This window comes from Tachysurus vachellii, chromosome 19, assembly GCF_030014155.1.
Source record: "Tachysurus vachellii isolate PV-2020 chromosome 19, HZAU_Pvac_v1, whole genome shotgun sequence".
NCBI classification, from domain to species: domain Eukaryota; kingdom Metazoa; phylum Chordata; class Actinopteri; order Siluriformes; family Bagridae; genus Tachysurus; species Tachysurus vachellii.
This window is the reverse complement of record NC_083478.1, coordinates 7,845,275-7,859,535: the sequence shown is the minus strand read 5'-3', so window position 1 is coordinate 7,859,535 and position 14,261 is coordinate 7,845,275. Positions and strand designations below refer to the sequence as shown.

General features: G+C 38.8%; 1 protein-coding gene across 4 annotated transcripts in view; it reads left to right on the top strand.

Annotated features, from left to right (window-relative positions):
* agrn (agrin) overlaps positions 1 to 14,261 on the top strand; it is a 239,980-nt gene extending 225,719 nt beyond the window's left edge. For 3 of the 4 annotated variants that reach the window (XM_060894549.1, XM_060894547.1, XM_060894550.1), the window contains 4 exons: positions 462 to 549; positions 7,094 to 7,318; positions 7,403 to 7,506; positions 11,467 to 14,261. In XM_060894549.1, coding sequence (XP_060750532.1) covers positions 462 to 549; positions 7,094 to 7,318; positions 7,403 to 7,506; positions 11,467 to 11,624 — 575 coding nt within the window. In that variant the 3' untranslated portion in view covers positions 11,625 to 14,261. The remainder of the gene's footprint in view (positions 1 to 461; positions 550 to 7,093; positions 7,319 to 7,402; positions 7,507 to 11,466) is intronic. The other variant, XM_060894548.1, reaches the window with a different exon arrangement.

Below are 14,261 nucleotides of genomic sequence, written 5' to 3'. Positions count from 1 at the left end.
CTTGAGCCTAGTTCACATAAATTACTACCTTAACTACAGCAACCATGGCCATTAAAACCATGGATGAAGATATACAGTATAATGTATTTACACTTAAACCCCCCCCCCCCCCCAAACACACACACACACACACGCACGCACGCAAAGTTGCTAAAGTGAAATTCTTCTGTCATATGTGTTAAGTGTTTATCACTACTATAAAGCCACCCAAGACACTGAGCGTGTGTTTATCTTTCAGTGCTATACATTTGAGAGACTTTACACTGTCCACTTTCATTTGTATTCTCAACACAGGCACATAAGCTACTTTAAAACAACTTCAGAAACTTTAAAACAAACCTCATTAACCTTGTTGTTCCTCCAACATTAATTCACACAGGCATAAAATTACAATCCATCACATTTACACATATAATTATTAGGAAGCGATAAATTCCTTACCATCCTCTCACCTTTTCCAGCTACCTACGAGAAAGCAGCCGGGGATTCCGAGGCCATTGCTTTTGACGGCCGAACGTTCATCGAATATCACAACGGCGTCACCAAGAGGTAAGGAGGTGTTCTCACCAGCACTGAAATGTTCTCCTGTGCCTCCTGAATAAGTTATGGCACCCTCTCTCTGTATGGGCCTGATTATAAGTTAAATCGTTTAGGCCCCTCCTGGTTTGAGCTAATGGCCCGTTCTTTAGCACCCTGTCTATGGTTTTTAGGAAGTCTTTCTAATTAGTTGGCTGCTTCCAATTACCATACTGCCTGGAGCGACATCCTCTCAGTACTGTCCTGTGGAGTGCTGATGTATTGCACTGAACCCCCTTCGCCATTACTAAAGCCTCACATCTCTGTTAGAGTGCATATCGAAAAAGCACCTCTCTCTCTCTCTCTCTCTCTCTCTCTCTTTCCCTAATTGCCTTCTTCTTCAGTCATGAGCTAATCCCTTGTTCCAGGAATTCTGGGTTTGCCTTATATGCCTGTGAGTTTTCAGATGTTGGGCCAATAGGCATGTCAAAATGTTATTAATTTGCTTGTAATAAGTAGAAGTGATGGAGCTAAGTGCATTGTGAAGCGTCCTATTAGTGTCCTAATAGCCATTGGTCCTTACATTCTGCTCTTGTAAACAGGATTTCAGGGTAGACACATAAATGCAATAAAAGCCACAAGCTTCAGTGTATTTGTGTTTGTAAAATTTAATTTAGGCTAAAATGTGGTCGTGCTGTTATAGGAAAGTAGTTAGTTAAAGGTTGATGCGATACAACCCAGCACAAAGGCTTTCACTCACGAGCTCCTTTCTTTCTTCCTCGTTCTCTTTTAAATGCTGTTCTTCTTAATGATAAAAAGCAAAGTGCAAAGTTTTCTCCAAGATTTTCGCTTCTTAACTTAAACGATCAGTTTTAGCCCAGACTTTTATAAAGTGTTCACCATGGAGTCTCCTTCTATCAATATTAAACCTCCTTCTTGCAGAAAACCTGTTGGCAGTATTACCAGTGCTGTGTATTATTATAAACTGTGACATAATGTCATTTTGCTGGACATCTCCCAACCTAATAAGCAACAATACAGACTAAGGATGTATAAGGAATTGAATTTCCGCTTTTGGTGTTCATTTATTCCTTAAACTCTCCTGTTAATGTTGCTCCTAGGTTTGTTTGTTTTTTGGTAGCTAATCCGATATTGTTCCGTAGTTTCTTTGTTCTGTAGTATCTTCTGTATTATGGTATTATATTTGTACACGAATGACGTTATTCAAATCCCAACTAAAATACTCCATGTATGTGGTGATGGTGTGTTGTATTCACATAAAAGTATAATATATTATACTCTATAAGAGCACTGTGCTCTATTATACATTTAGAACATTTGACAGACACCATTGTCCCAAGTGACTAATATGTATGTCCTTTATACAACTGAGTAGTTGATTAAGGGCCTTGCTTATGGCCCAACATTGGCAGCTTGGTAATCCTGGTATTTGACCCCAATATCTAAAGCTTTACATCTTAACCACAGAGCTACCACTTTTTTTCTAAGTATCATTAAGTTTTTTCAGCATTTCTGCCTGACTGTGTATTTAGGATTCTGAAAAGATCATGTTATCCATGCAAATTGCTAATTAATCCATCTAGCAAAAATTTGTTCCTACCGTGTCTCAAATACAGAAGTTCATGTGTCTTGCACCACCAAGAAATGTTTGAAATGACATTTACATGTCATTTAATCATGAACAATTGGTTCTCAAAAGTACAAAATATAACAAGAATTATTGGTGATTGTGATATCAGCAGCTTACTAAACTAACGTCTACAGGGCAAAAAAGTATAAAATACTAATCACCCAAACACATTTGCCGAGACGCACATTGTACCGCAACATTTAACTAGCCCAAATGTCAACCAGTATGGCTTTAGATTAATATTTAGTCTTGACCTCTTTGTCTTTCTGTACGCTCTATCGTCTTCCCTCCTGCCTGTCTTCTTGTCTATTTGTTTGTCTGTCTCGTCTGTGTCTTATATGAATGTTCCTTGTTGTCTTCTCTCTGCACCCAAGCCAACTGACCAATGAGATCCCTGAGTAAGTAACCCCGGTGTATTTTCAGATAGATACAAGCCCAACTAACCCTGTTGTGTACACATTTCAGTAATTAACCTAATTTTTTTTTTGTACAATAAACGCAAACATTTTTTTCATTAAATATCACGTAAAATGAATATTCATGAAATAGCAGGGATTATCTTTTTTGAGAGCCGTGCTTTGTATTTTTTTTTTTTATATGTTGTAAAATTCTGTTAATCAGGTGTTCACTTTCTCATCAGGTGCATTAGTTATAGGGCCGCATGCTCGGCTTGCATGATGAGCATTGTGTTCGCCAAAGACACTGCAGTGTACCACCACACAAAGCATGCAGAACTCAATTAGAGCAAATATATCCATATACCTGCAGTGAATGTGATTAACTGTTATGTGAATTTGAATGAGGTCCCATTTAACTGCTACTTTGATGATTGCTTTGTGTTTTTTCACCCTGTGTGAACCCTTTAAACAAGTTTATATCATTTTTGAACTGGCATTTTTTTTTTAGGCTAGTGTAAAATGGCCTTTTAACTGCTCCATTAGTGAAATACCCAATCTGTAACGGTCTCCCATTTAGTAGCACTTACTTTATATTATTTTATTTTATTTTTTTCAGAATGTAATTAACTGGGTAATGGCTAAACTGATCTCTGGTCTTAACTTTGGCGGCTTTTTAATTTATTTTAAATTATGCGAAATTGCTCTTGTGGAGAATACCTCTAACATTTAAGCGATGTCATTTTTCTTCGTCAAATCATTAACTATTATATCTGGCAAATGTGTCACCAGCCAAGAAAGCAAGTAACAAAGTAATCAAAGAATTGTTTTTTTTTGTTGTTGTTTTTTTTTTGTTTTTTTTTTTACGGGCAATCAAATGCCCTTAACCGAGACGTGCTAAACGTCCAATAATGTGAGTGGGCTGCCTCAAACATCAATACAATTTAAGGGCAAGGGCTTCTAAAGTGGATTTTCCACTGGACTAATGTTTAATTCGCATCACTTCCTGTATAAATGCCAAAACGTTAATGATCTCCTAAGAGGACTTTAATACACTGGGACTGTTGCTGGCTGGAATATCGTAATATTGCTTTTACTGTTTACTGGAAGGCCTATCTGTCTTCATTCATACTTGTTTTCTCTGCAACCCTGGATCAATTTCCCAATTCCCTATGATTTCAGTGACCAGTTTTCTACTGCTGCCTTTTCATAATTAGATATGTGACCCCATTGCTTTCTTGATGGAGTGCCTTGTTTTTGATTGGCTTTGCCTGAGAAAGCTTGATATTGGTTATATAAATCACTCACTCACTTTTACTTCCAATAAGCTCCCCTGCTCACTCACTTTACACATTCACTCTTTGCAGTTTTTTTTTACTTCCAGTTTATTTCAAAGGTGTGTATTTTTATCCCTTCCAGATTGTTCCATGCATCTCTTCCACTTTCTTTGTCAAGTCTCCAGCTGTCACTCAGTTTCTGGCACTCTGAGACCTCATCCACTTGAATTTAGTGGATGAGTATGAAACCATCACTGATGTGGCATAGGGACACTTATGTGTCCTTGTTGCTCTTCCAGTCTTTGTACAGTAACAGCCCAGTGTTCATTTTTATATGACATCATAACTTTGTCTATAAAGGCTTAACGACACGTTAACTAGATTAAACTGAAGAACTTCCAGCTCTATGACAGAGGCCATCTTTGGTCTTTGTGCTTCTTTACCCCAGTGAGGGCACGATCGAAGGTTGTCCCCTTCACCCTCTTAAGCTTATTGCATGCCCTTTATTTTCTCCCCTGCTCCTCTAAGCCCTGAGTCTCTGGAGACCCCATCAGATCAGAGGTGAGTCCCCCTGACCGAACTGCATGTCCTGGCATGCTGCCCTCTTCCCTCTTTCCTCCATATGGGCTAATTGCCACAGCTTGAACTTTTTTATTAAGAAATGACATGCCTCATATTTTCTTCTGGAGATTTCTGAGCAGTACATTTTAATTGCCTGAGTGAGGACCTGCCCCCTACAGGCACACAACCCAAGTAACATAACCATCTTCTGATCATTAAGCTAATTCAGCCTACAATATTTAATGAAAGTAATGAACATGAAGCACCACTCCATTGCACAAAGCATCTCCAAAATGTTAACGCAATCCTCTGTGCATATTTATTGCAATGTTTGTACGTAGTGGATTCAGATTTTGATTTCATCAATGTCTAGAAGCTGTATATTAATTCCTAATGATAGTATAATCATATAAGTAACAGTTTGGAGAGGTCCAGGGGATGTAAAGCTTTGGCTGGCAGCCCTGTGGTGGGTGAATTTGGTGGAAAGAGTCGAGCACAGATGTGTCTCATTAGGGAGGAATTCAATTACACCAAATAATTATGCATCTTTACTCCATCATGGCCTTGTCGAACACGATTTGCATAATGAAATTTTGTCTTTTAATTAAAGAAATGCAACTTCGTCAATACTTGTAATTGTAGGAGTGCTCCTCAAGATGGGAGCCTTCACATAGTGATACACATAGGCAATGGTGCGATAGATGAGAAACTTGAGAAGAAAAAAAATAGCAGCACGGCCTGGTTTTTTCCGACTTCCCTGCTTCATGGGTTTGAGTAATTTAAGCTTGCAATAAGCAGTAACGCGCACACACACACACACACACACACACACACACACACACACAGTGTGCTCTACAAAAGAAGACAGCCTGATAGCTCCCTAAATTGGAGATTGCATATGGTGGTTGACTCTGGACTCTCTGTTCACCTGCGCCAGGTTAAACACAGCTAAAACTATGAGCTGTATTCCTATCTCAGACCGTTAATCTCAAAACTTGAGTGTAAACTTCCATCTGTGAGGAACAGTATCCATGACGCATCAGCAAACAAGCAGTGATCCCGCAGTTTGCTAGAGCGTGCCAGTGTGTGCTCTGCTCTCCTGTGTGGTGTGAAGATTCATGTCCTCTCGCCACCTGCTCTATCTGCTTTTGTTTGTGTTCCTCAGTTGTCTTTGTGGCCACTGTTTTGTTTTGCTACATTTGTGTTGTGTCTTGTGTTGTATCACGTTTTGTCTCGTGTCTTGTCAATTATGTTGTCGGTGTTTCTCCTCAATTGATAAATATCTTCTTTTGATGTTACTTGTTTGATCAAACCCACACACCATTGCACTCAGATACACACTTATGCGCAATGACTCTCTTAATACTGAACAAAAGAGCTGTTGTTTTTTTTAACCAGTCTTGTATGTGAGCTGAGGGAGTGAGAGGTGTGTGTGAGATAAGAAGCAAGTGTGAAGTGGGAGTGTGAGGCGTATGCATGTGGTGTTGTGACGATCATGTCGATGCTGACCAGAGGGACAGTCCTCTGTACCTCTTGATACATCTATGAGCTTCAAGCAATTGCTAGAGTGGGTGACAATAAAAGGTGGCTCATCCCTTCCACCTCCCTACTGAAGTGTGCAACGACTGAACAGATCAAAACCACAGATCAGAGAGCAGCTAATATCAGCATCCTTCCTCCCCACTCTGCAGGAAGGGAATCACTCTGGGGAGCAGCACAGGATAAAGTAAACATCTTAAGTTGATGCTAACCTAAATTGTGTCACCAGCTCTATCTCTCATACCCGTGTTCACGCTCCAAGTTCTCCCTCCCTCAGCGTGCCCTAGTTTGGTGATGAACCATGAAAACCCCACAGGATTTGACTACATTAGTGCATTAGCTTGCCTTCCCACATGGAAACAGCAGGTAGACCTTATCAGGTCTTACCTTGCTGTCTTGTAGACTTTATGAGGACCTTATCGTTGACCAGCCACAAGTCGGAATTTAAATGTTTCCTAATGAGATACACAAATCGTAACTCACATGATTATTACCTGACTTCCTTCGAGTTAGTTGAATTGATACGGTCTTTTGTAAAATGAACACAGCCTTAGAGCAGAGACCTGCCTTTATTTCTGAAATGGACTGAAACGATACTAACAGAACTTCACCAGTGAGTGTGTTTTTAATGTTTCCCCTTATAGCTTTAACACCAGGTGGCACTATCACTGCAAACAAATCTAAAAACTGATCAAACCGTGGCTAGTATACTGACACGTGTAGACATGTTAGCATTAAAGGAACAGCAAGTAAACGCACTGATTAAAATCCAGTCTGCTACTCACTTACACAATATTATTTCATTGCACAACAGAAGGCAACAACCTGAACTAAATCATTTTTGTTCCTGATCAAATTGTGTACATATTCATGAGGATCATCAAGATAAAAGCCTACATTTGAGTTTTTGTTTCATTCTCCATCAAACTCACTAACTACCTCTAATCATCTTTTCAATATTTCTATATCACCATGCACACACAGGCTAAAAAGAAATTATATTAAAAAAAATAATAATATCTTTCCTGTTTCATGTTCAGGGCCTTACAGACATGCTCAGAAGGATGACAACAGCACAGAAACAAGAGTGATGTATCTTACAGATATGACACATCAGTTACATGCACTCATCTCTTTTTTTCTCCCTGGTGTAGTGAGAAGGCCTTGCTGGTGAACAAGTTTGAGCTAAGCATCAAAACTGAGTCCACTCATGGTCTTCTCCTGTGGAGTGGAAAAGGTGTGGAGCGTTCTGACTACATTGCGCTGGCCATCGTGGATGGACGTGTCCAGATGACCTACGACCTTGGTTCCAAACCAGTAGTCTTGCGATCATCGGTGCGGGTCAACACTAATCACTGGATCCGCATTAAAGCCAGCAGGTATGTTGTAACTTCAGCAACAGGAGAAGTTCAAGTTGATATTGTACTGTATGTGACTCTCTCTCGCTCTCGCTCTCTGACTAGGGCTCTGAGGGACGGATCTCTGCAAGTCGGCAATGAGGCAGCAGTGACGGGCTCCTCACCTCTGGCTGCCACTCAGCTGGATACAGATGGCGCCCTTTGGCTGGGTAAGACACCTGTACATCCTGTAATACACTCTTCTCTCTTTAGTCTTTCTCTATATCTACATATATCTATAATCACACTCACCCTGAATATACCACAATCATTTAGCTTTCGAGCCCTGAGTCTTGTAAAGGGAGTTTTCCTTACAGCTGAATTGTGAATTTAATACCTTAATGTTGTGTTGTGTGTGGTTATTATTATTATTTTTTTCAATCCAATATAGTTTAAATCTCTTTATGACCTTATTGGTGTTTATTTAAGTAACATATTACAGATTTAGTTCGGGTTTTTTTTCAATGAAAAACTAACGCTGTCAGTCTTCAGCTTTTTTCAGTTTTTTAAAAAAAATTTTAATTTAATAATACTGTACTTTCTATATTTAAAAATACTGTACATCTTCAAGAAATATTGTCTCTGAATGCAGGAAGTGACACGACAATGTTGGACACCCAAACACACAAATGAATAGTTTTCACACACGAAGCAGACTGTGACCGTGTTCACACAGGGCTTTTTCCTTAATGCTGTTTGTTGAGGCAGGAATCCCCCTCGAGTGTTAGTGTGTTCACAGCTGCTTTACTCTCGCTTCTTCCCACACGTCTCAAAACAAATGTTTCTTTTTGCCTTATGGTTTCATTAAATATATCAAACGATCCAAATCTATCAATTTAGCTCTGACTCGTCTTTAACAAACGGATTAATGAGTGAGAAAGCTAGAGAATCCATGTCTGTTGGCTAGCTTTTCTCGAATGAACCAAAGAGAATTCTTAGTGTAAAAGAACCTCGGGGCAGAAACCAAGTTCAAGAAAAAGAATCTGGTGTCCTAAGACTACAGGTTTCTGAGAGAAAATCATCTAAAAGTCTGCCTCAGAGAAATGTTTCATTTTTATATAGTGAGTCTAGGTCCTGTTTGTTTTGGAATATCGTTCACTGGTCAGTTATAGAATAAGATTATGACTGTGTTATCTCAGATTTTCACTACTGCCCCAGTGTTTGATACATGGAAGAACGCTATCATAGGGAGGATTTATTAAATATTAAGTGAATGACTCTGGTGGTGGTGGTGGTGTTTATGTAGTTTCTTACCAGCGAGTTGACTATTTTATAATAAATGCACATCTCAAAGTATTTTGTGCCTCATATATCACAGTATAAAACCTTTTGGAAAAAAGATTTATCACTTATCACAAGTTATAGCTATTATAAACATCCATTTCCTCAACAGCCTCTTCCACTTTTTCCCTTGAAGTTGCTAAAGTTGCAAAAAAACTAAAAAGATATGAGAATTTAACAGCGCTGTATTATAACACAGGTTTATCCCATAGTTGGTAGTTAAACTCAGAGACCCTGACCTGCATGGGTTAAAGTCTTCCCTGCTGTGACCCATTTAACTGAGAGTCAAAGATTGACAGAGCTCGGAGAGAGCACAGGAAAGTTGAAAAAGTCTGATAGAACTGAAATATTGAAGTCGCTTATATAATTTTTTTCACAAATCCGAGTGTAGTGTAGCAAAAGCCCCCAAACCTCTGTTCCAGAGCAATGGAGCAGGTGCCACAGTCACCCTGCAGCTAGAATACATTATCATTCAGCAATCCGCACATCAAGAGCCTCCTCTTAAAATCCCCTCTTTCATTCCTGATTATTTATTTACTGAATTATTCCTCGCATGAAATTAACCCGGTAGATCGTCCTGTTCCACAGCTCATGACAGATTAAAGAGGAAGGCAGAGAAAATAAATGAACCACAGGATGCACAACGCAATGTACAGTAGCTCATTTTTATCTTCTATCCACTGCTAGAATCCGAGAAAATGTGAGTCGAGAGTTTTCAAAAGGGAATGTGTTGAAGGAAGAAGAATAGCGCTCTCACTCTCGCGTTATTATCAGAATGCATCCCCAAAGTCGAGCACAAGGCTTTTTGATCTGCTCACCTGTTTGAGGGTTACACTCTATTTTTATCATCTCTTTTTCAAACACTTCACACCAGCTTTTCCACCCACAAATACAGCACACCCTTAGCATTTGTTGTTTCTTTTATATACTATATACTTTTTACATATCAATGTATTGGCCAACCTTACTGTACCTTCTGGTAGCTTTGGTAATGAACATGCTAGTGATCCACACTAAAGTGAAAGTGTCTGATATAACACTATAAGGCCCCGTTCACACTGCAGGTAAAAGTGGCCCAAATCTGATTTTTTTGGGGTCAAGTGACCAGGTCAGACTTCTTCAGGAGTAGTGTGAACACTCAAATCTAGCCCAGATCTGATTTTTTCAAATCAGATTCAGACCACTTCCATATGTGGTCCTGAATCAGACCCAAATCTGTTTTTTCAAATGTGGCCGCTGTGTGAACAACCAAGGCGGATTTGATGCGACTTTTACGTCAATGTACATCGACATTCGTCACAATTATGCGCCGGCGAGTACGCACACAAACGTGACTACGCTTACAAAATGGATCAAATAATCAAAAGTTGCCCTCGACATCCGAAAATTTTCAAAACACTGCGTCTCTGTGTTGCCATTACACAAACATTTAGAAAGAAAAGCGAAAATGCTTACTTCCTCCATAACCTTGTCAACTTTAGCGCAACGGCGTGCTGCATGTGACGTCATTGTTATTGTTCGTTTGCACATGCGGGTCAGTTCGAAACAGCAAACAGTTCACACTGGTATCTGATATAGGCCACATTTTAAAAGGTAATGTGAACAGCCAAACAAAAAAATCAGATCTGAGCAAAGTATCCGAATTGAGCATTAAGACTTGCAGTGTGAACGCGGCTTAAGTAAAGACTAAGGAGCGATTCAGGAGGGATGAGTAGATAGGTTTTGATTGGCTGTCCAAGTATGTATTTGTCCCTGTGAGTGCTAGCTAGGCAGTTAAACACAGTCCTTGTTGTGTCATTTGTATCATTACCCGGTTGTGAATGACCAGCTATGACAAACAGTTGGTCTCAGGATAACCTGCTAGTGACTGATGGTGATTGGTGAAATCTCTGAAATACCAGATTTAGTTCTATCAAGCAAGAGTGAATGGTTTGCAGCATCTGCTCACCCACTGTATGTCTATTCTCTCAAGCTGTCTCAAGTCAAGGATTACATTAGTTAGTCTTTATATGTGCAAATTTACTCACACGCTGGAGCATGATTAGGTTACTGTCAGGGATCTGCGCGGACCTTAGGACACGTGCTAATGTTTTTATTATTGTCACGTGTCTGCCCCGCCTTTGTCTGCTCCTCCCTGTCTCCTCACCTGTTTCCCATCCTGTGATTGTCTGTGTATGTATATATGTGAGCCGCGTTGCCAATGGCAGCGCGGATTCATTAGTGTAATTTCCGTTAGTTCCCCGTGTCGTGTGGATGTCTGTTTGTTTCCCTACTGTATTAAACCCCTTTCATTTGAAGCTATCCTGCCTACGGGTCTGTCTCCTTCCCACCGTATCCGGGGGCCTGACAGTTACGAACATTTTTAAGAATTTTACAGGATTTTTATGAATACCATATGTCTTCACATCCTTGTTCTTCAATACCATAAATGTTCACATCCTTCTGCTTAGTAGCTCAGAACCTTTTGTCAGTACCTACAGTATATAGCATGTCAAACAGTATGTACTTAGTATTTGCTCTGCTTGCTGAGGCACAGCACAATCTGCTTTTATTTCCTCACAAGTAGCCTGCAATTGTATTTTTTCTCCCAGCAAGAGCAAAATCCCAGCAGCATTAAAATAACTACATCAGATGACTTCTAAATTGCTCCTGGCTCGCTTTAACAATAACTGGTGTTTTAATACGATATGTTGAGCTATAACCTTTAAAATCAGATATTTATTGTGTAAGTTTCCTGTTATTTTCCTTGATTTTCTGTTTTATCTCTATGTTGTATCTTATTTTACTCTTCCTTTCTTTCATTTCCCCACTCGTCCCCTCTGTCTATCTCACTCTCTGTCCTGCAATAGGTGGACTTGAGGATATGGCTGTGGCCCGTCGCCTTCCCAAGGCCTACAGTACAGGCTTTGTGGGTTGTGTGAAAGACGTGATCGTAGATGGCGTGGATTTGCATCTAGTAGAGGACGCCTTAAACAGCCCCAAAATATTACACTGTTCAGCCAAATAGCTTGGCACCACCTCCTCTTAACACCATGTCTACTGCTGTAATTATTTTCTATTTTTGTATACTTTTCATTGCTTTTTATATTGGAAAAAAGATGGCATTGTTTTAATTTTGGTTTGTTTCCATTATATATATATATATATATATATATATATATATATATATATATATATATATATATATATATATATATATATATATATGTATAGTATGATCGGATCGGCGCTTCCATTCATCTACATTTTTTTATTTTTCCCCCCAAATTGCAGTTACATGGTGTCGCAAGACAAGAAAATATGTATTATATTTGCGGTGTTGTTTTTAGAACACCAGAAAACAAAAAAATCATTATCTTGCTCATTACTTGAAATGGTGAATAAGGTAGGTGCTGTTTGTCTTCTCTCGACTGCCTTCTCTTGGTGCCATAATTTCCTACGTTGTAGTACACCTTGTACATTCCACTAAGCTGCTGCTGTGGTTAATGCCTATCGCTTTCAGCAGCGTTTTCCGAACAAAGCATGTGTGACTTTTATCTTTACTAACGGACAGTCACCGTTAACTTAGCTGAACAAGAGTCCAAGTCCCATTAGTCCAGTAACCAGCATCCAGCCCCATTTCTATTTATGGTTTTAAGCTCCTTGCTAACACAGAGCTTCAGAGCTCAACAAAATATTTGCATAGCTCTTCAGAAATGTCTGAAATATCAAGCTGAACTCTCAGTGACTGACACTCAAGATGTTAGCAATTGATAGGACAATAATACAAGAGACTGTGAACAATGAGAAATAAGTCTTTTCCATCACAAGCATCCGTCTCGTGTGCCGTGCGCCGTATCTAATACTTAAGAATGACCACTTGCTGCATGCAACGTTTTACATGTGAAGTTCAGTTTGTCTTGGTTTATCTTGAGCTTTCTTATTCCTTTCAGGGAAAAACTTGAGTTGGTTGTGTTGCATTGCAATGTTTATGTATCTTCTGATTTAAGGTGTTTGCTTGGTTAGTTGGTTGGTTGTTTGTTCTGACTTTTTTATTTTTTTGAGTTTGGGCGAATAAAACGATGGACCTTGTTTTGCATGCGTCAGTCTGTCACGCTCTAAAAGTAAGAAATGGCTGCTACACTTGTCTCTGCCATGAGGAGGCATTGTAGCACAAGGAGACGAAAGGGGAGCGACAGAAAACAGATGACAGCAGGGTGGTTGCAAGAACACTGACATATCCGTCTCATTTTCAGTCTTTCCTGAACTCATCAGGATTTTGCTTCAAGCGCTACTATTAAACCATTACCGTCAGCACTTGCATAGAAAAAAAAAGGGACGTCTAGACCCTGGCGTTTGATGTCTAGACGCTTGAATTTTCTGACTGGTTCTGGATCAGCTGTTAGAATAAGCAAACGTATCAAAAACAATAACAAATAAAATAATAATAGTAATAATAATAATATTATTATTATTAAGAAGAAGAATTATAATAATAATAATAATAATAATAATGCATGGGGTTTGTTATATGAAAATGATTTTTGTAACATGTTTGAAAACAAATGTGATGCAATTGTTTGTACTGCTGACCTGATCATTGTAAGAAATATTTTAGTTTCAATACAAGTCCAAAACTACAAAAAAAAAAAAATCATGCCTGTTCACAGTAAAGTATCCTGTTGTTATTTTGTGGAGAAAAAACTATCCTTTTTTTTCTTCTTCTTCTTCTTTTTCTTTTGTTTTTTCCTTTCTTTTTTTTTTTAAAGCAGTGAGACACCTGAATCGTTTTATATAGCCCTATCTCTATGTAAATGAATAATGCGCATCTGTGGATTTATTATTTTTTTAGTATTATACACTGGAAGCAATTCTAACTTGTCTGTCAGTTTCACATCTTCTGGTCCTGTGTGTTCGGGGAGAAAAACAATCATATATTGGTATATACATATATATATATATATATATTGATTACAGTGAAGGGTTTTGTAGTGTTACAAACCAAAAACCCAACAGCCCAGTATTTCTGTATTAGCTGAACATCTTTCCTTTCTTACATAGTGTCCATATTGGTTTTATCCTTATCTTTTCCTCCATGGTTAGTTTTTTTTTCTTTTTTCTTTTTTTTTCTTTTTTTAAAACAAAAACAAAAGGGACCTCCTGCATGCTTGGAGGACGCTGACAGGACAGAGTGCTGGGCTCATGAAGATGGGGCGCACGCATGAACATCCAATGTCTGGATGGGAACTGTCTGAGAATTGCCTTAAACCCATCTTCACTCACCGGTGACAGAGTCGACGTCTTTAATAATCTACTCCATGCTCTCTGTTTAGCCTCTATATTAGCCAGATCACAACATTGTGTAAATGAATTCATAGATATTAATATTTGTATTAATACTGTTTATGAGAATATCCCAGAATGCCTCAAAAAAATTGACGCTCTGGACTCTACAGATAGAATATTTACTGTTTAAATGCTATTTTCAATATCTATTTATGTCTTTGAGTGGATTCCATTACTGGCCTTTGTAAACTACTGTTTTGATTCAGATATTCCTGAAGGGCAGTGCTCAGAATGAGAGTGGCATGACATTCCCATTACTAACTTTATTACTTGTGTCTTGTGTTCCCACCACCATGAAATAAAGTGTAAAACAAACTCA